This window comes from Lycorma delicatula, chromosome 10, assembly GCF_047948215.1.
Source record: "Lycorma delicatula isolate Av1 chromosome 10, ASM4794821v1, whole genome shotgun sequence".
NCBI classification, from domain to species: Eukaryota; Metazoa; Arthropoda; class Insecta; order Hemiptera; family Fulgoridae; genus Lycorma; species Lycorma delicatula.
The window spans coordinates 96876549-96900739 of record NC_134464.1 but is presented as its reverse complement, the minus strand read 5'-3'; the positions used below and the strand labels follow the sequence as shown (position 1 = coordinate 96900739).

Genomic DNA, 24191 nt, shown 5'->3' with positions numbered 1-24191 from the left:
TTTATTCTTTATCAAATCTCATGACACAAGCAAATATTTAATAGATATCTACCTGACATGCTTTCTTATAATTTATTCGCTGTATTATCTCCCGCAGATGATTTTACAACTTACACTTTTTTCACTGCTTAGCACGTGAGAACACATATTTTAAATAAATAAGTAGAATGATTAATATATTGCATTATACATGAAAATAGGTAAAAGCTGCACTAGTATCAAATTGCAATAAAAAGAAACTGTAAATTATTAATATTCTAATAAGATTAGGCCTAACTATAATATTAGAATACCATCAAACCTACAATTTACTACAAAAACAAAACACATTTATTTAAAAATACAAAAAAACTTCAATTTATACAGAATATATAAAAATACAGAAATTTATACAGAATATATATAAATTAGTTAAACAAAAGCAACCTTTAATAATGAAAAAAGTAAATAATTTACAGAAATATTTGTTGCAGCACTGAATACAGTGTATCTTCAAATTTCATTTACAAAAATGTCCAGTATGGGTACCTTTTGTAACACAGAAGATGTCCGATCTGCAATCAGTTTCTTACCAAATCCTATGAAGCGTATCTTGATCTATGGTGGCAACAGTTTGTGTTATCTGGTGCTGTAGCTCATCGAGATTTACTGGAATCACAGGAATACACAGTCTATCTTTAACATAACTTGGATTGTTCCACCAGATCCAATCCAAGTCGGTGCTTTGCTATTGAGATATGCAACTGCACAATGATTATGTGATGGCGCACAATCTTGCTGGAAAATGAATTCTGTACCCATATCCTGCTGTAATTGTGGCATTAGATAATGTTCAAGCATGTCCAGGAATGATATGCCAGTTACAATTGATTCGTCAATAAAGAAAGAACCAAAATTTTGTGACAGCTTACAGTACAAAAAAATTTTCCCTTAGGTGAGTCCCATACATGTTTGGTCATGTGGATTCTGTTCACTTCACATCTGAACATTATGTCAATTCACTTTACTGCTAGTACGGCAGATTTCTTCATCACACATCACAAGATTAGAACTCAGTTCATTTTTTTTTATCACCTTTACTCAAAGTTTGTATCAGTTGTAATTTGTAGGGTTTAAATGACACAGTTGATGATAAAATACCCTCCATATTGTAACCCTAGGAATATTCAATTCTAAGCCAATGCATCCCATTGATTTACCTGGAGTATGAATGAATGAATATCTGTCACTTGTTTGAAAAATAGTGTTTGTAAAAAAAGTCACTTTTTGTCAGTGCTAAGTTAAGGATTGTAACATTTCGAAAATTGCTTTCGATACAAACTTCTAAATATCAAAATTTAAATAAAAGTTAAGAAAAAGTATCTTTTATGATTATTTTCAAGTTAGTTTTATTTTTTTAAGTTTATTTTATTTTGATTTAAAATATGGATAAACCTGCAACCTCTATGACAAATAGCTGCTTGCAATTAATGAAAAGATGTGATCTCTTATCTTAAAAAAATAATAAAAAGAATGAGAAAAATAACATAAAGATAACGCTAGCGATGTTAAGTTATGGTTAAATGAAGTACTTATTTATAACATCAGGCTGTAAGTTCTCATTATATCATAACTGTCCAGTATTAAGTAATAATCATTTTAAAATATCTTTAAAACTTAAAAAAATCTTCTGCTTAAGTTATGAAAAGCATTTCATGAATCTGTTCAGAAATAAGACAGTTTTCTAGGAAAATCTGTTTTTTATTTTTCAACAAAATCTCCTTTCAAGTTAATATATTTAATCAAACGACGCTCAAGTTTTTCTATTCCATTCTTATAATTTATCTACGTCTTCAAAATAGGCAGATCTTCAGTAATAGCATCATCATTAAATGTAAATCTCTTTTCAGCCAACTATTTCTTCACAGTTGGAAACAGATTATAGTCTGAATGTGATAAGTCTGGTTAGTAAAAGAGTCCAGAAGAATTTTGTAACATAATTTGAACAAGTTTACAGTTGTAATCACATTAGAGTGAGATAATGTATTGTTTTGGTGTAAAAGAACCTTTTTTTCCATCAAATATGATAGGTTTTTCTTTTTTTCCTCAGACCCAGAAAAAAATGTGTAATATTATCCAGTTATTATTTTACTCTTTTCCAGAAAGTCATTGAAGATTATGTCATAAGAATCCCAAAAGACAGTTAGCATCACCTTTTCTACATATAGAATATTTTTCACCTTCTTTGGACCAAGATACCTGACTGCCACCCAGTGTTTTGACTATTTCTTGGTTAAATGTCAGTAGTGCTGTACTCAAGTTTCATCAATTGCTATGAAACAGCAAAAAAATTCCTTTTATGTTGAGACAGCTTCAAACCAAGCTTAGAAATGTTTATTTGTTTTCAGTTTTTGATCAATGTGAGCAAACACAGTACCCATCATGTGAACAGATTTCACATACGAAAATATTTAGGTAAAACAAGATGCACCCATTTATTTGAATGTCTGTTGTCTTGGTATTATGATGTACTTTCAATATTCTAACCTCTACCACCATATTAAGTTTTTTCAATATTCTCTGCAGTTGTAACACAACAGGAAGTCTGGAACATTCATTATTGAATATTCTACAGAGCCTATTGAGATTACAATTTAACTCATATGACCATCCTGAAAATAAGAAAACCACTCGTAAACTGTTTTAATCAATGCAGCTCACCATAATATTATCCAGCTTTGTTTTAGTTTGCTGTGCAGTTTTGCCTTCAAACAAGTAATGTTTGATCATCACATGAAATTCTCTTTCATCTATTTTTTACAAATCATAATATTTGATCAACTCCAACAGAATTACTACAAATAATCTGAATTTAGGTCATACTTAATTTAAAACAAAGAATGACCTCAATTATGTGCAATATCTTGATTTTATAGACTTGTCAAGCATCCCAGATATTTGGAAAACTTACAGACATATAATCAGAGGATATTCTTCTACATATAAATATCAAAATAAGTTAAACAATAAAGGATAGTTTGTTACAAAGGATATCAAGATAATATATATTTCCATTAAAACTGCTGGGAGTAACTGCCATGTATTAGAAAAGACTAGTCTCATAATATGACTTTGCTAGGTAGGTGTCTAGATAGCAAAAGAGCTATATTGATTAAGTTAGATGCCAAATAATTTTAATGGAAATTATTTTTTTCCCTTCATAATCCTTTTTCCATCCTGTTTTTAATTATGAACAAATAATGTGTGTATTATAATGGTGTAGTTAAATCCATGGTTCACTGGAAAAAAACTATCTCCTACCTTTACTCTCAACCAGAATACTTTTTTTTATTTCTGCTATTGAAATTACTCTACCAGGCAAACAGATGATAAATAATGCACCAATGTGAACCTATATAAATTCCTACTCCTTTTCTCAAATCAAATAAATTGTCAGTAAGCAAAAAAGAATAAAATTTAATATGGAATTAATCTCAATTTATTCCATTAAATAAATGATGGAATAAATCACACTCTTCTAAGTGTAACTTTTAAAGAGTTACACTTTAATAAAGTGTAACTCTTCTAAGACGATTTTTTTTCATAGAGAATTATGCTACGAGATTAGAAATTGGTGTGTTTTCTAGACAAAATTGCAATCAACAAAATTAAAATACTTGTGTTATGTTTGTATTAGCCACTTCATTGACTAGAGGTTTTAAAATTTTTCTTTTATCTTGTCAGTTTAATCCACTTATATATATATATATATATATATATATATATATATATATATATATATATATATAAAACACAAATCATTTCCAAACAAATTATTCTCAAGTTCAATAAATTATTTTTTTTTGAGGGGAAAAACACTTTGATATTATCATCCGCCCAGACAAGTACAATGAAGCCAAGTTAAATAAATATTAACATGTAATAGATTTAAATAAGCATTTATTAATTTTTAATAAAGGTGTTTTATATTCTCTATTCTTAAGCCAACACTAATTCTTTTTACCCACGACGGAATGGAAACAATATATGCATTTGGGGCAAGAGGTTGTGTGTATGTCTGTTACCAACTTCCTCAAAAACTACTGGACCGATTTCAATGTGGATTTTTCTATTACATAGATATCACTTCAGAGCAGGTTTTTAAACATATTTTACCGTTATTGGCCATCAGGAGGTGATGTAGTAGATATGTTTCTCTAAAATGGTTGGGCCTATTTTGATGCAAATTTTTGCATTACATAGGTTATCACCTCAGAGCAGGTTCTTAGATTAGTTTTACGGTTATAAGCCACCACGGGACACTGCAGTAGATATTTTTCTTCAAAACAGCTTTTGAATGTTTCTAAGTCTTTCTAACTCCAGCAAGGCTACATTATTGTGTGGATTGTTAAATAATTTGCGCTCGTCGAGTATACTAAACTTTTATCATCATCAGCCTAAAAATGTTCCACTGTTGGCTACAGGCTTACTAACTTTAAAAACAAATAGATAAAAAATAAAATTAAAAATTTTAAAAACCCATGACAAAAAAAGTGAAATAATTAAATAACTGTATTTTTACTTTATAATCCTCTGTGATATTGTTTTTAAGACAATAAAATTCAAGATTTTAATTAACAGCCATGTGTGACCTGTAGACTGTATAGATAAGCTTTATTTATTACCATAATTAAGCATGACAGTTAAGTATATTACAAAGTTTGATATATTATATAACATAATTCCAGTTTTAATTTTTGCTAGCTTTGGCATTCTTCACATTTAAAAAATTCAACTTATTAAAGAAATAACAAAAAATAACTGGAATTGGACATCATCCTACAGTTGATCTTGATCTCATCTTCTATGGTTGGTCTTTTTTATTATTAAATAATTTAATAATCACATTTATTTCTTCCTGTAGTAATGTATTAGTATGTATACAGAGTGCCATACCACAATTTTTGTAGGCAATCTGACATGAGTTATGATTCAATTGTGTCATTTTTGGGAATTATTTGTAATTTTCAAATGACAGCTGTTTTCAAGAATAACAAATCTCATACAGCTTGCTAAGTGAAGTGAAAGTGGTTTCCTGTAACTTTCTTCATCAAACTAAACACATTTTTGTTGCACATTAGTATATCTAACACATCAAAATACAGGTGATTTTAAGGTGTACGAGGTGAACTTCTGGTGTATCAAGGTGTATAAGTGAAGGTGACCGCTTCACTCTGTTTACTACAGGGACTAGCTGTATAGTGAATATCACTACTCTCAGCAAAATTTCCCAACATAGTGAAAAGGAAAGAAAAGAAGTAGATCATAAATTTACTGCTTAACATTAAATATTTGGTACTCAATTCAGGTAAAAATTTAAAAAAATACAATTCACATGCATACTGTAAATTAGTAAAACATAAAAATGTTTAAAAAAAGGAGATGTCTGATCCAAACCGATGAGCTCCCCTTGTAAGATCCAAATATTTCATTAATTAAAATATTATTTACCTATAACAGTGGAGCCAGTGAAAATAAGTTTCATTTATGATTTTCATTGAAAAGCTCTCAATGAGGGCTTATTACTGCAGTTAAGAAAAAATCCAAAATCAAAATTTTTTGGATTTTGAGCTTTTTTGGACAGTTTTGGCTCAGTCGATTCCAATCAAACGGGGAGGTGCACAACTAGATGTTACAACAGTCCTAAATCCAAAATTTTAACATCCTACGGCTAATTATTTTTGAGTTTTGCGAGATACATACATACAGATGTCCCGCCGAAACTAATAAAAATGGATATTTCCATTGAAATCTGAAAACCACAATTTTTTGCGATTACAATACTTTCTTATATTGTACAAGGAAGTAAAAGACAGATGAGAATAAAAATTAAAAAACGCAAACTTATAATTCTAACATCAGAAATTCAAATATAATTTGAAGTAAGCAACACTTTAAAAAATTGCCAAAAGAAATATGAAGTAATTTGATATTAAACAATATATGCTAATAGAGGAATGATATTAGAAACACAAGCAGGATAAGCCAAAATCAGAAGTACACATAAGCTCCAGCATCAAATCAAGTTATTAAAAATAATAATTTAGTTAATAAAAAAGTAAAAAGGCATTACTGCCTATTCTGAGGTTGGTAAGTGTATTTAGACTTTCTACATGAAACTTTTAACACAAATGTCATTTCAAACTGATTTCCTAACCTTTTGCGTGTGGACAGAACTGGTTCCTGAACAGTCCTGATTTGAATCCATGTATTACTTGCTTCAGGGATTTCTAAAGGAAAAGTTTTTCCCTAAACATCCTCATATAGTGATGGAACTGCGAGTGCTAACTGATGAGGCATACAACGAGATAACAGAGGATATGTATCGTCGAGTTAACAACATAGGAGTTTGGGTTGAAGTTGCTAGATATGATGGTTGTCATATTGAGCAGGTTTAAGCAGAATATAATCTCCAGGTATACAGTAAACACGTATTTCACTTTTCTATATTGCAATTCATATAAATATTTTTTAACAAAGCCAAATTTTCTTTTTGGATCATTTTGTGCGCCACTCTGTATCTGCCAATGGGTGTATTAAAAATTTTTTAAAATTTATAGTTATCATAAGTACAGCTGTTATCTGTACTTATGGTGGGAAAAAATGAAACTGAGTATCATACAACAATGTGTTTTTTTTCACAACCAATCTGTGTAATACTGACGTGCATGTGTAAGAATGAAATTAAACGACTTCAACATAAAAAAAATATTCTTCTCTAACAAATGTTCAGTTAATAATAATACCAAAGTAACTGCAATACCATTTTAAAAATAATTTCTCTTGTGACTTAATTAGAGTACACCTTTTAATTTTTTTTTTTTTTTGAAGAGAATAAGCAAAGAAGAGCTCCTAATTTAAACAGAAGTAAGATGAAATGCTTTATCTCATTCTATTACAAACTTTTAACTAAAGGAAAGCATTTTCCTTATCAGATAAGGAAAATAAATATTTTATAAAAATGTAACAAGCATTAAACTATATAATAAAAAAAGAAATTGCATAAAAAGGAATATCTTTTTTAAAAATGGAGGCAACAAATAAATGTAAGAGTTAAATGTTACGAGTTGTTTCTCAATTAAACAAAGTTTTAAAAAGGGTGTAAAAAAACAACAAAGTTTTTCTAAAAACAAAGCAGTAACTACACAACAAAAGAGGAAAGGCTAAAATCTAGATGTAGAATACATTAAGTTTATTTTAAAACTTAAAACAACAAAGCAAAGAAAAACTGTAAAGTTTTGTAAAGACCACAACAAATAAAAAAAAATTATAAGAAAAGTTCTACTGAAACAAAACCAAGAAGAAACAAAAAAAGTGTTAAATAAAAACTACTGTTGTTATTTTTATAAATTGAACCAAACGTAAGAAAATAAAATTAAAAAATACGAACAAAATGGTAGAACCATAATGTTATGGTAGGGTGGGGTGGAGGACCATCTCGTACTAAAAAGTTAATTACTGAATAAACTATTTTTCAAAATTATTATTATTTTTATTTTAATTTTGCACTTTATTTGGTAAGTAAAATTTTAAAAAAGTGAAATTTCTGTGACTACTTTATATCTCAGAATTCTACATTAAAGAATTATTGAAATCCTAATGAATTTCAATAATACAAACGGTTCAGATTTTATCTTGCAATTGATTTTCATGAAATATATATCAAAAGATTTATCTTGCGTGAATGATAGAATGTAAAAAACAAAAATGTGGATAATATACTTGTACTACTTTGTATAAATCAAGAACAAAATTAGTTTGAACCGATTAAAAATGTTGTCAATTAAAAGTAACTGCAAAAAATAAAAAAATTTTAAAATACATCAAAAAGCTTCAAAACAATATTATGCAAGAAAAAAATGATTTATTCATTTATATTACATGTTATAATGTATAACAGTAATTGTGTATCACTATTTACATAAAAATTACACACTGAAAATACTAACAAAACTAAAATTATAGATCATTTAGTAAATGAATGATTCAACGATTCATTCATGACTGAATCTTTTATGGATATTAAAAAAATTATTCAACCTAATTTAATGAGATATTTAAAAATAAATTAATTGGAATTTATTAACACAAAAGTTGTTATTATTATTATACTACTTTTAAATTTGCTTTATATTATTAATAATGATATTCAGTTTATTTTTTACTGTATAAAATTTAAAAAAAAATTATTTTTATTAATAAATAATTACCTAACTTTTCATACAAGTATATATAAATTTCTCTATAAAAGCATGCAAAATTAATAACAGCAATTAAATAGATCAACATCATTCTGTATAAAATTAGACTTGCTGAAAATGGTACTAGTGCCAACAGTTTAATCACCAGTACTTCTCCCTAATTTTAGGGAATGAAAAAAGGGGTTATTATTATTTCCCTTTTTTTAGCAAATAATTTCATCATTTTATCCTCAAAAAATCATTTAAAAATAAACCATGTAGTACATCACCCCTGAAAAAAAAAGGCAAAATAAGAAAAATCCAACAAAATCTAAGTTCTAATGTCTGATAAATGATCCCGCTATTAACAAACATTGCAAAAATAAAATTATAATATCCTTGTTTATGTAATGAAATAACAAACGATTTGATTTCCCTACAAGATATTGAAATGAAAATTCTTTTTTTTTTATTGTAAAATTAAGTAATTGAGTTCAAAACAGCAAAAAGAATATTTATAAATACTTAAACTCAAAGAATTACATTAATCACATTATGCAAGCAAACAAAAGTAATAGCATTTAAGGTTAACAAATGAATCAGCAAGTTGAAACAGTGGCATACTAGATAAAAATTATAGCTTAGAATTTGATGTTATTTTCAAAGAAATTGAGTTAAAATGAATGCTGCCAGAATTCAGTACAAGTGTCATGCCAGCCATGCTGGAGAGGTTAGTTTTTACCAAATGCATTTTCATAACAGACTATTATGAATTTAGTTGAAAACTGATGTGCTGAGTGGTATGCATGATTGGCGACAAATTCTTTTGTATTTGACAGTTTTGCACTTAGTAAAACTCTCAGTATTTACACTTTTGTTTTTTATTCTTTTTGCATTTGACAGTGTGAACTGATAAACATGAGAAATTTATTTAATAGGTTTAGAACTGATCAGACTTTTGATCTGAACATTAAGTATGGTTCCTATAAAATCACTTGGGTGTTCATAAGTATCATCTTAAACTTCCAATACTTGCTCTTCTCATCTGTAAATGGTGATTTCATAAAATGGTAACCAAACCTTTCCTTCTACTTCATATTTACTACATGATAATGGATACAGTTATTTGTTACAGATATATAGATGCATATAACTTTATTCATTATATTTCTAATCTTTCTTTTGTAAAACTGCTTTTTTTATAACGTTTATTAATGATGATTTTCAGTGGTTGTAGTCTTTTAGTTATACTATAAAACAAATGCTGATGATGGCTGTGTTGTTTTTCTTTACTGAGGGGGGTCTGATAATGTTATAGATAAAATAGGAACCCAGGTGGCTAGGGGCCTGCCTGGGTGCTTATTTTGTCAAGATAGGCATTTTGGCATTGAGCCCTGGTCGGCTTAGATATTCACTGTTAGGATGAACAAAGAACTCTGTGAAAACATAGACTTATTATATTTGAGCCTGTTTCTTGATTTTGACATACGAAGGCAATAGTAGGTTGTGCAAATACACTGATGGAAATGTCTGGCCCAGCAATTGCATCAGTGGCATCCTGACAGAGGCCAAACTGATGATGACTATGTTGTGTTATCAAGTTTAAAAGGTCTAAAAGACTACCTCCAGTAAAGCCCATCAGGGCTAGGAACAGAGGGGTGGTGTAGCATGACTGGGATCGTCACAAGGTGGGTGTCTTTCCCATGGGGTCAAGATGTTTACATTACTTGGTTTTCTTTTATTCATTGTTTTTGGGTTAATGTGTTTATGTTAAAACAACTTATACTTCCACTTTAATCTCTTATCTTCTGTTTTTAGTTAATAAATCTACTCTTTTTTTATTATTTCAGTTAGGTCTCCTTGCTCCTCTACTTTATTTTTGTTTAAATTGTAGTATTAAATTTCTTTTCTTTTCTTTAAGAGATAGATAATTTAAATTTATTTGATTATCTAATAAATTGTTACTTTTTCTTTTTTTAAGTTGTATAAATACAACTTTTGAAATCTGGTTTAAAAAAAAATCTTGAAAGATTTGTGGCTGCCAAGATTTCAAAAACCGTAGATTTTTTCCATTGAGGAAAAGTGTAGCTTTTCACAAAACAATCTTCACAAACTTTAATTGAAAACTAACACAGAAGGTGAGATTTCAAACATGTTAAGCGAATGCAAATGCCATGAAATGAGTAAGAACCTGCAAACAGGTTAGTGGAAATAACTTTACAATACTTATTAAGAAATCACAAATATTTCTTCATATTTTTTTAATTTGAATTACATAAAAAAAAATACTTTGAATATACTTAACAATATTTTGATTTTGTCCCTTTTGAAACATTCCTTATGTAAAGATAAAAGGAATAAAATGAAAAACAAATTGAACTTAAAAAATGCAATATTTATTTAAAAAAACTCAAATTAATAACTATATTATAATTCACTTTAATATAGCAAATACAAAACATAAACAAATTACACAGCAAGGAGTTATTAAATATAATAACTTTAGGAAATATAATGCTATAAAATATTGAGAAAAACACTATGATGTAAAGTAATAATAAGGTAAATATAACTTCAAAAACTAAAAAAAAAGAAGAGATTCATTAGAATAAAGCAAAATATATTGAAGAAAAAGCTTGATTTACTAGACTTCGTAATCTTTAATTTTCGACATTCCTCTGGAAAAAAAAAACAAATTCATTAAACAACAAAAAATACCCAAGTTTTCTTTTTTAAAAATGAAATCAAAATAAAGCTATTCTATTTATCATTCTACAAAAAAATGGCCACTTTTCAATCTTCTTTGTTCTTCCTTATGATAATTTATACATAAATATTACAATGTATGTAACATGAACAGGTTACATAATTTTCATTGCATACCTCTCTTAATATGTAACTTACCTAGGTCTGGCAAGTACTGGATTTTATTTGAATTCTTTACAGAATTATCTTTCATTTAATTTCATAAAAAAACCATATGATTTTTCAAAGAAACATATAAAAAACTATTCATAGAGATAATTTTATAAAGAATTAATCAATATTACATAAATTATACTTCTAAATACAATTTTTTTTTAAAATTGTAACTTATTTTTATATAGTTTTCATTGAAGATTAGCTTCCATGAATTACAAGTATCATCAAAAAATCACATAGCTACCCATGAGAATAACAATCACATGCCGGGTTACCGAACAAAAAATGAAGAATGAAGTGGTTGCTCATTGCATTTTTCACTAAACCAAACATACGGTTGTATACCAACCACTCTGAAATGCAGTTGATATTCAAATCTTACAAACGACACCATTCTGTTTGCTACAGTGATTAGCGGTATAATGAAAATCATTACACTGAAATTAAGCAACTCTTATTGGTGCTGGTATTGTCGTGCGTTTGTGGTTTGACCAGGATATTGAAAGACTAACAAACTAAACATTTCTTATAAATAAAATCATGCATCAATGAGTGGACACACGATGGAAGTGAAGCTACTTACGCAGTATTATAAGAATTAATAAGAGACATGAAGTAACAAAGAAAAAGAAAATTGACCTTTGTGTATCATGCAAATCTGCTGAAGTAGTTATATGGCTTTTATTAACCACGTGGGTATAAGTAAATAGACCAGCATGTGATGATTAATTACCACTACTTGATTATACCAAAGTTAATAATATATTAATAACCACTGTCACTGTCACTTATTGATAAAAACACTGTCACCTATTGATAATAATTTTTTTATAAGTCAAACTTAAATTAAGAGGTTATTACAAGTTGGAGCATGTGTATTCTATACTATATGGTCAGTTGTATTGCATCACACAGTAGCAGAGACTGCAGGTGAGAAAGACAGTAAGAACACGCGCATAAGCTTAAACTGTGTATAAGAAAGGTTTGTGCATGTTGAGTGCCGCACGTCTTAACGGAACATCACAAAAAATCCGAATGGGATCTGCTTTGGAATTTTTGATTTGCTACACAGAAAAAGGTGATGAAAGTTCCTTAATTCAATTGTTACTGGCAATGAAACATGGATTTCATATTACATGCAAGAGAAAAAATGGCAGTCAAGTGAATGGCATCATCCTTGATCACCAACCAGATCGACAAAGATCAAGCCACAGCCATTTGGATGCAAACTGATGGCCACAGTCTTTTGGGATCAGTTTGGCATAATGCTGATTGATTTCAAGCTATGTGGAACAACTATAAATGTAGAAGCCTATTATGAAACTGTACGTAAGTTGTGGCATGCCATTCAAATTCGGCGATGTAGTTGGCTGACTAATGATGTCATCCTGCTGCACGTCTACATGTTGTGGGTCCAACATGTGATTTACTAGAACATTTAGATGGAAAATTCACGATCACCCATCATATAGTCCAGACTCAGCTCCTTCTGATTATGATTTGTTTGCGAAATTGAAAGAATTTTTGAGTGGTAAGCAATTCGCAAGCGACGATGAACTTAAAAATGCTGTTAATCAGTGGCTAAATGGACTGGCAGCAGAATATGACGAGGGTACATTAGAGCTGATGTATCGCTACAATAAATGTCTTAATTCATGTGGCAATTGTATAGAGAAGTAGTATAAGGTACGTAGTTTAAGAGAAATAAAAAATATTTATAAAATTTTTTACCATGAAATGGTCTTTTTTTGAGGATTTTGGTCACAGTGGACCACTTTACTGGTTCATCTTTTCTTTTTATTTTTCTTCTTGATTGCTTCCCAATACTTCTTCATTCTGTCAGATCTTGCTTTTTTGAGTTCTTCTAAACAAACCCTCGTTTATATTTTCTTTTCTTTAATTTTAAATCTGGAGTTTGCTTATTTTAATATTTTTATATTGTCAGTTTTGTTTCGTAAATCTTCTATTGTGATTTCTAGTTCTTGCATATCTTGTTCAATTTCCGTTATCCAAGTCAGTGTTTTGGACATTTTCCTTTATTTCTTGACCAGTTTCCTGACGAGCCTGTTCGGTTCTGTTCTTATTATGTGTCCAAAGAAGGTGATTCTTTTCTTTCTAAAGTAATCTAGAGCTGGTTCTACGTCTTTATGTACCTCTTGGTTTGGTATGAGTCTCCACTCTCCTTGATCAGTAAGTCGTCTTTTATTTATGCATGTTCTTAGAATTCTTCTTTCTATTCTTTGCATCTCTGCTGAGTAGGAAATGTTGGATCTTAGTTTGAAGAGTGTTTCGCTTCCATATGATATTACATAACTGTCTGATTACAGTTTTGTAATTTTGAGTTTGGTATCTATTGAGATGCATCTTTTGTTATAAATTGTTTAGGTGGTATTTTGTGTATAATTAAGCTTTTGTGATCTTTTTTCCAGTTTATTTTTTCTTTGAGGTCATGTGTGATAGTTTCCTAAATATTTAAAATGTTCAACGAGCTCAACTTTGTATCCATTTATGATTACATGGTTCAATACCAGGGGATTTATGACCATTATTCTAGTGTTTTAATATGATATTCTTAGGCCTATTTTTCCTGCTAGTTCTTCCAATGCAGTTATTTGGATTCTAGCTTCTGCGATGTTATTGGCTAGAAATGCTACGTCATCTGCAAATCCAAGACAGTTTAATTTGATATGGTTTGCATGTTTCCTTACATCAATTGTTACCTGTGGTGGGTCCTTTTTGTACCATTCTCTCATTACATATTCTAGGGCACAGTTAAAGAGCAGTGGGGATAGTCCATCTCCTTGTCTTAAACTTATTTTGATTAGGAATGGTTCTGATATTTCTCCTCTCAATTTTATTTTGGAGTACATGTCAGTTAACATTAGTTCTATCATTTTTATTAGTTTTGGGTGTAATCCTAGGTTTTTTAATAATTTCAGCATTGATCGTCTATGAATACTGCCATAGGCTTTTTGGAAATCTACAAATGATATTATTAGTTGTCTTTGTTTCATTTTGTGTACATCCATTATTAATTTGTTCAGGACAGCTTCTCCACGGTCTAAATCCCACGTGTTATTCTCACAGTTCATTTTCAAGTTGATCTTTTATTTTATTCAGTATAATTCTTGAGAGTATTTTATATGTGCAATCTAATAGTGAAATTCCTCTGTAGTTTTCGGGGTTGATTTTGTCTCTTTTGTGTAGTGGGTGTACGAGTGTAGTAGTCCAGTGTTAAGGTAATTTTTCTTCTTTCCAGATTTTCTAGAAGCGACTGTTTAGTCTCCTTGAAGGAGTATTTCCAAAGTTCTACCACTGCCTGGTCTTCGCTGCTTGCTTTGTGATTTCTCATTTCTTTTAAAGCTTTGTTTAGTTCTTTTAGTGTAGGTGGGTTTATTTGGTTTTGGTTTTGGTTTGAATCGATAAGCGTGCTTGTGTCAATTTGGAAAAGTTCTTTGGGTTCTTCACAATTTAGTAGTTTTTTTAACAATAGCTAATATTTCTGCAATTTGTTTATTATCGTGTGAGGGTTTACTGTCTTCATCTTTTAGGATAAGAGTTGGTAGTTCGTATTTTTGTATTTGTGTTTTAAGCATTCAATAGTATACCCTTGTATTATTTTTATCACTTTCAGTTTTGAATTTAAACGGTCTTTATTATAGAGATAGCTCGTTATATATAAAAATGAATGTTTGTTTGTTCTACATGTGTACCTATACCATTCATCCGATTGCGATGAAACTTTTGTTAAGTTGTTGTGCGCATGTCTGGATACAAAATTGTATTTATAGTATTTGGCTCATATTCAGAATAAATATTAGTTACATGAAAAAAATATTTTTGCAAAAAGGAAATAAGGGAAAAGGGTAAGAGGGGAAGGGGAAAAAAGGAAAAAGGTAACGGTTAAATTTCATTTGCGTTCATTTTAATCTATATATTTACTCAAATCTAGCAATAGCGAAGCATTGGTGGGTCAGTTAGTACTAATATAAAAAGGGTGTCCACAGATATGATAAAAATAAAGGGTAACACTTACAAAGTAATATGTGCAATATTACATCACGGATCTTCAATTTGTGAAGATCATTATACTAGTTTTATTAAAAAAGAAAAAATATGGTATGAAGTGAATGATATGACTACCAACAAAAAAAAAACTGGCTGTGGAATTCAAAAAATATATTTTTGTTTGTTCTAGAAAGGCAATAAATTTAATAATAAATCCATACGATAACAATCGGTAATTCATCAAAAAAATAAAAGAATAATCTAACAAAATGTAGTGATATCCAAAAAAATACAATGAAATTGTAAACCGTACGATAACAGTCTCGCAGTTATCATTTCTTCTGCCGAAAAAACAAAGATTTTGTAATATAAATAAAACTGTTTGTAACAAAATGATACTGATATCAAATTACATTTCTGTTATCAAAATCTGTTATTAACTTAGAATTTTGTTTAAAAAAAAAAAGTTAAATATATCTAATAGACAGTAGATATACAATAATAGATAATAAACAATGTTTAAGTGTTCCACATAATAAGTGAAAATAGAAAAATTTGTTACAATAGTCTTACCGGCCTGATTTCATTTATATGTAATCCATATCACATTTACAGAAATAATACATTTCATATGATTATTTGTTGTTTAATAAATGTGATAAATTTCTAAATACATTTAAAAACATTTTATAACTAATGCAACAACTTACTCATCAGTTTTGGTAACTCTCCAATATTTTTCAACTTTATCAACCGATGTAAGTCGTAACAGAAAATCTTCATCATGAGTAATAACTATCAGCTGAAATTTCTTACGTCTTTTTTGTGATGAAACAATACTGTGGACAAATAAATGAATAAAAAAAAATATATATATATATATATATATATGTGTTAGAAATAATTAGAATTATAAAAGATATATAAATAAAGAATATCCAAAAAATAAATTGTCTAAAAATTCCCACTGCACCACTGTGGTCAAGATTGTACAGGCGCATGCTGAATTTGTTAATTTTCTTGGAAAGCACTAAAGCCATTTTCATATATTTGTGCAATGTGTATGATTCATGGTGTGTGCTTAAGTATCCTAACAAATGAGGGAACTGTTCCATGATCTGTGACTTGTTTCTTGAATGTGAGGAAACTTAAGGTACTGAGTCATCAAATTTTTGATGTTCAGTTCATGAAGAACATCCAATTAGTGACTCAGTGGTACAGAGATGGGTCCAACTTTTTAATAAAGGATGTAAAAATGTACACGATGATGAATGGGAGCAAATGGATTTCTTTAATGAATGATTTGGTGTGTGCAGTTGAAGAAAACTGAGAAAGGACACATGACCCATCGTGTTGGTCTAGTGATCAACGCGTCTTCCCAAATCAGCTGATTTGGAAGTCCAGAGTTCCAGCGTTCAAGTCCTAGTAAAGCCAGTTATTTTTAGACGGATTTGAATACTAGATCATGGATATCGGTGTTCTTTGGTGGTTGGGTTTCAATTAACCACACATCTCAGGAACGGTCGAACTGAGAATGTACAAGACTACACTTCATTTACACTCACATATCCTCATTCATCCTATGAAGTATTATCTGAACGGTAGTTACCGGAGGCTAAACAGAAAAAAGAGAAAGGACACATGATTTACCATGCGATACTCCCTGCATTTCCCAGAAATTTTACATTCACTTCATGAAATTTGTCTGTGAAACTGAAATGGTGAAGTAGTGTTGGCCTTTTTGATACAATATATAGAGAAAGGGGAAGACTTCTTGAGTAATACAATTACCAGGGATAAGTCTAGGTGCTACAAGCAACTCTTGAATTGAAAAAACTATCAAGGAGTAGGATCTTATCAAAATCAAACACAAAATTCAAGCAACTCTCAAAAAATCATGTATACAATATTCTGAGTGAAAAGTGATCTAGGCAGAAGCCCGTCCTCCGCAAAGGAGGTCTCAAAGGTTTCCACAGGGAAGGTGCTGTGCCCTCGTGAAGCAAACTGCACAAAAAATCTGGCTAAAACCTCTGTCACGAGTTATGTGGGAAAGGCTGTGACCGGAACCGCACAATGAGTGTGCAGCAAGGATGAAGTGAGCCAATCCCAAAGGGAGGCTCCACACGAAGTCAAGGGGAGTGGAGGATGGCAGTGTAGTGATCAGCCCTAGGTGGGAGGTAAGCCTGCTAAGAAGCAGGTGAACTCCGAGTCCGAAAGTTTAGGGTAGATCGAGGAGATGCAGTCGGAGTGGACCAAAATCTTCTTTAAAAAGGAGTCGAGAGTGCCCTCGGAGATTCGGCAGCTTGTCGACTCCTATTTAAGTCAATGAGCATTGTTGGTCTTGGATCTGGCATTAAAATGTGAGGGACTTCAAGGTGCCAAGCTTGCCTTGGATTTGGTCGTTTCATGACTGTCTGGCACGGTGGACCAGATTGTGAAGGGAGTCAGGGGCTTCAAGCTGGTGACTGGTGAGGCTGTGGGTGAATTCCACAAATCTAAAAAAAGCTGGGTTGAGGAGATGGTTAAAAAGCTTGACTCCTTCGTCGTAGTGGCTGCTGCACCTGCGCCTACGCGAATTAGTGCACCGGTGCCTGCCAGTTCAGGTGCCACCGGCTAAAATTAAGCAAGCTACTAAGGTGGTTCTGCTAAAGCTTCAATTAAGGTGGTTCTCGTCGCTGTGGACGAAGCCCCCATAGGGTATTCGGCTTCCACGGGGTGGATGTTATTCATTTTCTTGGGGAATGGCCGCTCTCCGCAGTAGTGGTTGGCTCAGATTCATTGGGTGTCTTTTGGATGCCCCAATGGTTGGATAAGCAATTCACCATCATACGAGTCACGAGGGGTACGCTCAATCTTATGCTAATGTCAGGATACTTTCAGCTTGGATGGAGTATCGATGACTAGCTGGTGAAGTTGGGCAGGATTCTGAATGGTCTCCCAAGCACAAGGGTGCTGGTTGCTCTGGACGCTAATGCCAAGTCCCCCGCCTGGGGTTCACCACTCACTGACCCCAGAGGCGCTGGTCTCGAACAGTTCGTGGAAGTCAGAAACCTCTACTTCATTACTGATGCAGAACAACCACCAACTTTATCTACTGAACTGGGAGAAAGTTACATTGAAGTCACTTTGGTGATGGGCGAATTGCTGTGAAGTACAAGTAGTTGGATTGTCTGGCCCGAGACCAGTGTGTGCGATCATAGGCTTATAACCTATGAGATCGTTTACGGAGGCGGTCTAAGAGCTCCAGATTCAAGTTGCTATAACCTAAGGGGCCTGGATCATCAGCACAGGCTGCCTTGCAGGGGTTGGAATGACACATGGAGGACAGAGAGGAGGTGAAATTGATGGCTGAACAATTCGGCCAGGTCATCAAGACTGGTTGTGATAAGGTCCTATGGCAGCCTCGGCCAATGGATGAACCCTTAGGTAGTGGCCAGTCTATTGATTGGGAAATGCCTGGAGCCGTCTTTTAAACGCAGGCGGAAACCCGAGAAAAAGTGGTGGTCCTCTGACCTTAGCGTGCTGCACGCAAGAGTTAGGTCTGCTAGAAGATACCAGTGTCGCTCCCTAATGGGGATTATCATTGTTGATGAGTGTGCTGAGCGTTTGCAGATCTACCGGTGCACCTGTCATGAGTACGTTCATGCCATCAAGGAAGCCAGACTCAAGTTATGGCAAGACTACATGCGTGAGTTGCAGTGCAACTCACAAAATCATGCAACTTGCAAAATCATGTTACTGGCTAAAGCTATTGCACGTGCTGTCCAGTGTTCGATGCAGGTTTGGTGGTCGTGACCACACTTTAACATCTGTGGCGACTTACCAGGCATTAGGGCGGGGGCTATGCCTTTCCCTGGCGTACGGGCTGTGGTTCCTGTAGATATAAGCTGAGTGGTTTCTCGAATGGCACTGGGGATTAACCAACTTGACCCGGATTTATTCTACCATCTGCTGCTTGTCATGAGAGCCACTTGGCAGGCTATTTACAAGGTGCCTTGGCTGGAGCTGCTTCCCGACTTGTTGGAAAGTGGCTTTGATGAAGGTGCTCTTAAAACCGGAAAAGGATCCTAGTGAGGTCAGCAGTTATCGACCCATCAGCCTCTTGCTGGTAATCAGCAAGTTGCTTGAAAGGCTGGTTGTGGAACAACTCTGGGAAAGCACCAAGGTTTTCTAAATCGAGACCAGTATGGCTTCTTGAACGGGGTTGGCACAGAGGATTGAATCTTAAATGCTCTTGCCAGACTGTAAATATGTTTTGGCAATTTTCATAGACATAGTGACAGCATTTCCTTCCTTGTGTTGGAGTTCTGTCCTCTATAAGTTGAAATGCTGTAATGTTCCCATAGCCCTATGGGCCGTAGCGTGTGACTATTTGTCTAATCATACAGCTCTGTTTAAAGATGTGCACCTAGCTGTGGAAAAATTCATTACCAGGGGATGCCCACAGGGTTCTGTTCACAGTCCCCTGCTGTGGAACCTAGTATTTGACAGGTTTCTGGGATTGACATTTCCAGAAGGGGTCATGGCCCAGGCATTCGCCGATGACTATTTCCTTTTAGTTTGTGGTAATTCACGACTGCAGCTGGAAGATCAAATTTGGAAAGTGGCTTTGATGAAGGTGCTCTTAAAACCGGAAAAGGATCCTAGTGAGGTCAGCAGTTATCGACCCATCAGCCTCTTGCTGGTAATCAGCAAGTTGCTTGAAAGGCTGGTTGTGGAACAACTCTGGGAAAGTACCAAGGTTTTCTAAATCGAGACCAGTATGGCTTCTTGAACGGGGTTGGCACAGAGGATTGAATCTTAAATGCTCTTGCCAGACTGTAAATATGTTTTGGCAATTTTCATAGACATAGTGACAGCATTTCCTTCCTTGTGTTGGAGTTCTGTCCTCTATAAGTTGAAATGCTGTAATGTTTCCATAGCCCTATGGGCCGTAGCGTGTGACTATTTGTCTAATCATACAGCTCTGTTTAAAGATGTGCACCTAGCTGTGGAAAAATTCATTACCAGGGGATACCCGCAGGGTTCTGTTCACAGTCCCCTGCTATGGAACCTAGTATTTGACAGGTTTCGGGGATTGACATTTCCAGAAGGGGTCATGGCCCAGGCATTCGCCGATTACTATTTCCTTTTAGTTTGTGGTAATTCACGACTGCAGCTGGAAGATCAAACATAAGATCCAAATATTTCATTAATTAAAAGTCTATTTGGCTATAACTCTGAAGTCAATGAAAATAAGTACCACTTTTGATGTATCGTTGAATGCTCTCAATGAGGGCTTATAACTGCAGTTAACTACTTTTTTGAACACTTTTGATCCTGAAAATTGCAATCAAAATCGGAATTGCACAACTAGGTGTTACAACAGTCCTAAATCCAAAATTTCAACATTCTACGGCTACTCGTTTTTGAGTTATGCAAGATATATATGTGTACACATACGTACAGATGTCATACAGTTGCTAGTCAAAATGGATTCAGGGATGGTCAAAATGGATATTTACGTTGAAATCTGAAAACCAAAATTTTTCACAATCACAATACTTCCTTTACTTCGTACAAGGAAACAAAAAGCTTTAATGATTATTACTTCACAAATTATTAACTCCATCTCTTGAAAAAATTGCCTCAGTAAATAAAACAGAAGTTACTTCATGACAATTGGTAATTTATTTTGTACTTGTAATTTAAATGCATTGTCTAAGTTTCCAAGTAGTAAATTTAAACCTCCCTTACAGATAAAGATTTTCTTTATAAAGTATTTATCATACTGTACGATGTAGCAAATCAGGGCGATTTTAAATTAATCTATTACTGAGCTCCAGGCTATCGTAAACTTAGGGAAATAAATTCTGCTCTTCACTGACACGTCTTGGCATTTGACAAAATATGAATGTGGTGGAAAAGAACCACTTGTCTATTAACACTGAAATATTGAAACAAAGCTTACTGGATTTGCAATCCTCTTATTAAGGAATACTTCTTGACATTCACAATGAGCAGGTAGTGTAATTCCATTATACTATCCTTAAATAAATATTATGTCTGCATATTCTTAATTTAACTGGAAGACATTTTTAGAAAGTGACATTCAAACACTGTAATTTTCTTCGATTTTGAAAGCACACAAAATTACTCAAATACAAAACACAAATGATCAACACAATTTGTGTTGATCAGCTGTTAACACATAGTATACAATGGATGAGTATAACTCATCCAACCATCTTTGCTCAGTTGAACAACAGACGAGTATACATCGACCTTGTATTTAAAATTCTATATCTTTCGTTAGGACAATTCCAGGTCATCTTTTGTTGAGCTCAGATGTTCAGTGTTTCATAATGATTTTATATATGAAGTTGTTTTTTCTATCCATTGGATAATTTTTGATCTGTGTTATTTAAGTGAGATAACATTTGTGAGGCACTGTATAGATGATATTTGTGAGGCAAGTCTGTTTACGTGCATGTTGTTGATTTATTTTCCATGTTTATTCTACTGACACAATTATTTTTGTTATTAGTGTTTAAAAATTAGCAAAATGAGTGTAAATTAGGGTCATAAAAATATGACCCTAAATTAGTCAAATTGGTGTACGATATCTTGGATGATAGTGATGGAGAAAATTCTGATTCTGACTAAGAAATTAAGGTTGGGTCTATTGAACATGAACAAATTAGTGAATTATGTTTTGATAGTAGATCTGAAGGGGAACTAGGTGACAAGGATATGGACCTGATGTATGAAGATATGGTTCCTTGTGATGGTGATTTGTATTCATTGGTTGATTATTATGACCACTAGTGTTAAAAAATAAAAATTGTTGTTTCTGTAACTGAACCTTTGGTAAGTGGTATTATTTTTAATGATTCTACTTCTAGGCCTACTATTGCTATTACTCATGTTAATTTTTCTTCTGAAATTCTGAACACTTCTACTGACAATTCTATTTGTACCGAATTAGATTTAGGCCTACCTTCAACTTCATCAGATCCTGTTATTGGCAATGTTACACTCTCATAACATTGTAATAACTCTTATAATTATTTTTAATTTTTATTGTAAAATAGTTTCTAAGAAAAATAATGTTCCTATCTACACCTAGTTTTTTCAAGTATAAATATTCAGAAGTGTGTGAAACAGTAGTATTCACTGGAAGTAAAACATCAGACAAACCCTGGTTTTGTGCAGTATTTTATAAAAAAAAAGTTTTTCTTTCAAGTGACATAACCTTTTACTCCAAAATAATATCCAAATGAATTTATATTATATTGAACGAATGTTTCTGCTTTTCTAAAAATATGTTTCTATATTTAAAAGGGAAATTTCAACATGACATAAAAAATCTGGGAAATCACATTTGTGTTTTTTTTTTTTACATAGAACAAATCTACATGTCTTTTTCTTTCAGGTGATAAAACTTGTAAAAGGAAATTTTAGAATTATGATACGTAGGAATTTTTTTTAAACTGGCCTAAATTGCCTAGTTACCATGGACCACCATGTGCCGAGAAGCCCAGGGTTCAAAAAGTGTTACAACTAACTTACAAAATAAAAAAATCTTTATTTAATTTTTTCAAAGCTATTTTTAAATAATGAATATTCATTTCTTAATATTTTTACAAGACTGCCCAAAAAGGAGTGTAATGTATCTTTAGAGTGTATGCATGTTTGTTTGTTTCACCATAGCAGTTCAACGACTCAACTAATTTAGATATATGACTCAGCGTTGTCATCCTCATGTTACTGGAAGTACCATATGCTCTCTCTCTCTCTATATATATATATATATATAATGTAAATCAACTTGATCCACCCAAGTACAGAATTAAGAAATATCTTACCTTATTTTGTTATTTTCTACAAGAGTACTTTCAAAGGATGCTGCATCATCACTTGTATGTAAAAAAAAATCATCAAATTTGGCTTCCCACATGCATGTTACCCAATTGGCTCCATATGCCTTGTATATGTAATTGTAATCTTTAATTTTTAACTCTTTAATTTTAATCTTTAAATATTTTTTGTTTAATATATAGTTATACAAAAAACTTTTTTACATACAACTGATGATGCGAAATCCTGTCAAAGTACTCTTGTAGAAAACAACAAAATAAGGTAAGATATTTCTTAATCGTGTACCTGGGTGGATCAAGTTGATTATATTATACATATATATATTTAAGTAAATTTAAAAAATAAAAATTATACTATAATATACAAAATTATCACCCGCACACTCTTTTAATTATCCTTTATTAAAGAGCGATGTTTGTCATCTACAGTACTAATCCACTCATTTGAAAATCAAATAAGAATATCAAAAACTGGAAGACATCCTTTTTTTGGCATAGCCTGCTAATCATTTACAATGGGCTGTACAGGACATGATGAAGTACCCCATTTCAATTTGCTCAAACAATTTTGCTTTTCAATTTGCTCAAACATGGGCAAGGCATAAAAAATGTTAAATAGCAATATCATAAAAAGGTTAATAGTTTTTAAAACATACTTATTAAATTTTATTATATAATATTAAGGATGTAAAAAAGATAGTAATGTGTTAGAAACTCCTACCTGTTCAAAATAAGATTTTCATAATGCTCATCTTATGTTTGATCACGTATATAATTTTCAGTGACAGTATAAGGATTTTCATTTGCAGATAATTTTAACCAAATTATTACCACATACCAAGGATTGTTTTTAATTTAAAATAAGAAAATTCAAGAAAATAAATGACAACCATTAATTAAAAAAAAAAAAAATTAATAATGCTAACTCAATAAATACTCACTCAGCTAACGCTCTGCTAAGACTTTCAATGTTATCTCTATCCAGATTAGTGGTCGGTTCATCTAATGTCATTATTCCACAGTTATTACTAAATGTTTCTGCCAATGCCATCCTAATTATAATAGACGCCAACATCTAAAATGAAAATAAATACACATAATCAAACAGTTGAAATAATAATTAAAGAAATTTATGTAGTTTTGCTTTGCCTTAAATTTATGGCTCTTTATTTTTTGCCAGTAA

General features: G+C 31.9%; 1 protein-coding gene across 2 annotated transcripts in view; it reads right to left on the bottom strand.

Moving 5' to 3' along the window:
* Positions 1-10593: 10593 nt before the first annotated feature.
* rad50 (DNA repair protein rad50) overlaps positions 10594-24191 on the bottom strand; it is a 111702-nt gene continuing 98104 nt past the window's right edge. For both annotated transcript variants that reach the window (XM_075376780.1, XM_075376781.1), the window contains 3 exons: positions 23950-24083; positions 15860-15988; positions 10594-10897 (listed from right to left, as the gene is read on the bottom strand). In XM_075376780.1, coding sequence (XP_075232895.1) covers positions 10864-10897; positions 15860-15988; positions 23950-24083 — 297 coding nt within the window. In that variant the 3' untranslated portion in view covers positions 10594-10863. The remainder of the gene's footprint in view (positions 10898-15859; positions 15989-23949; positions 24084-24191) is intronic.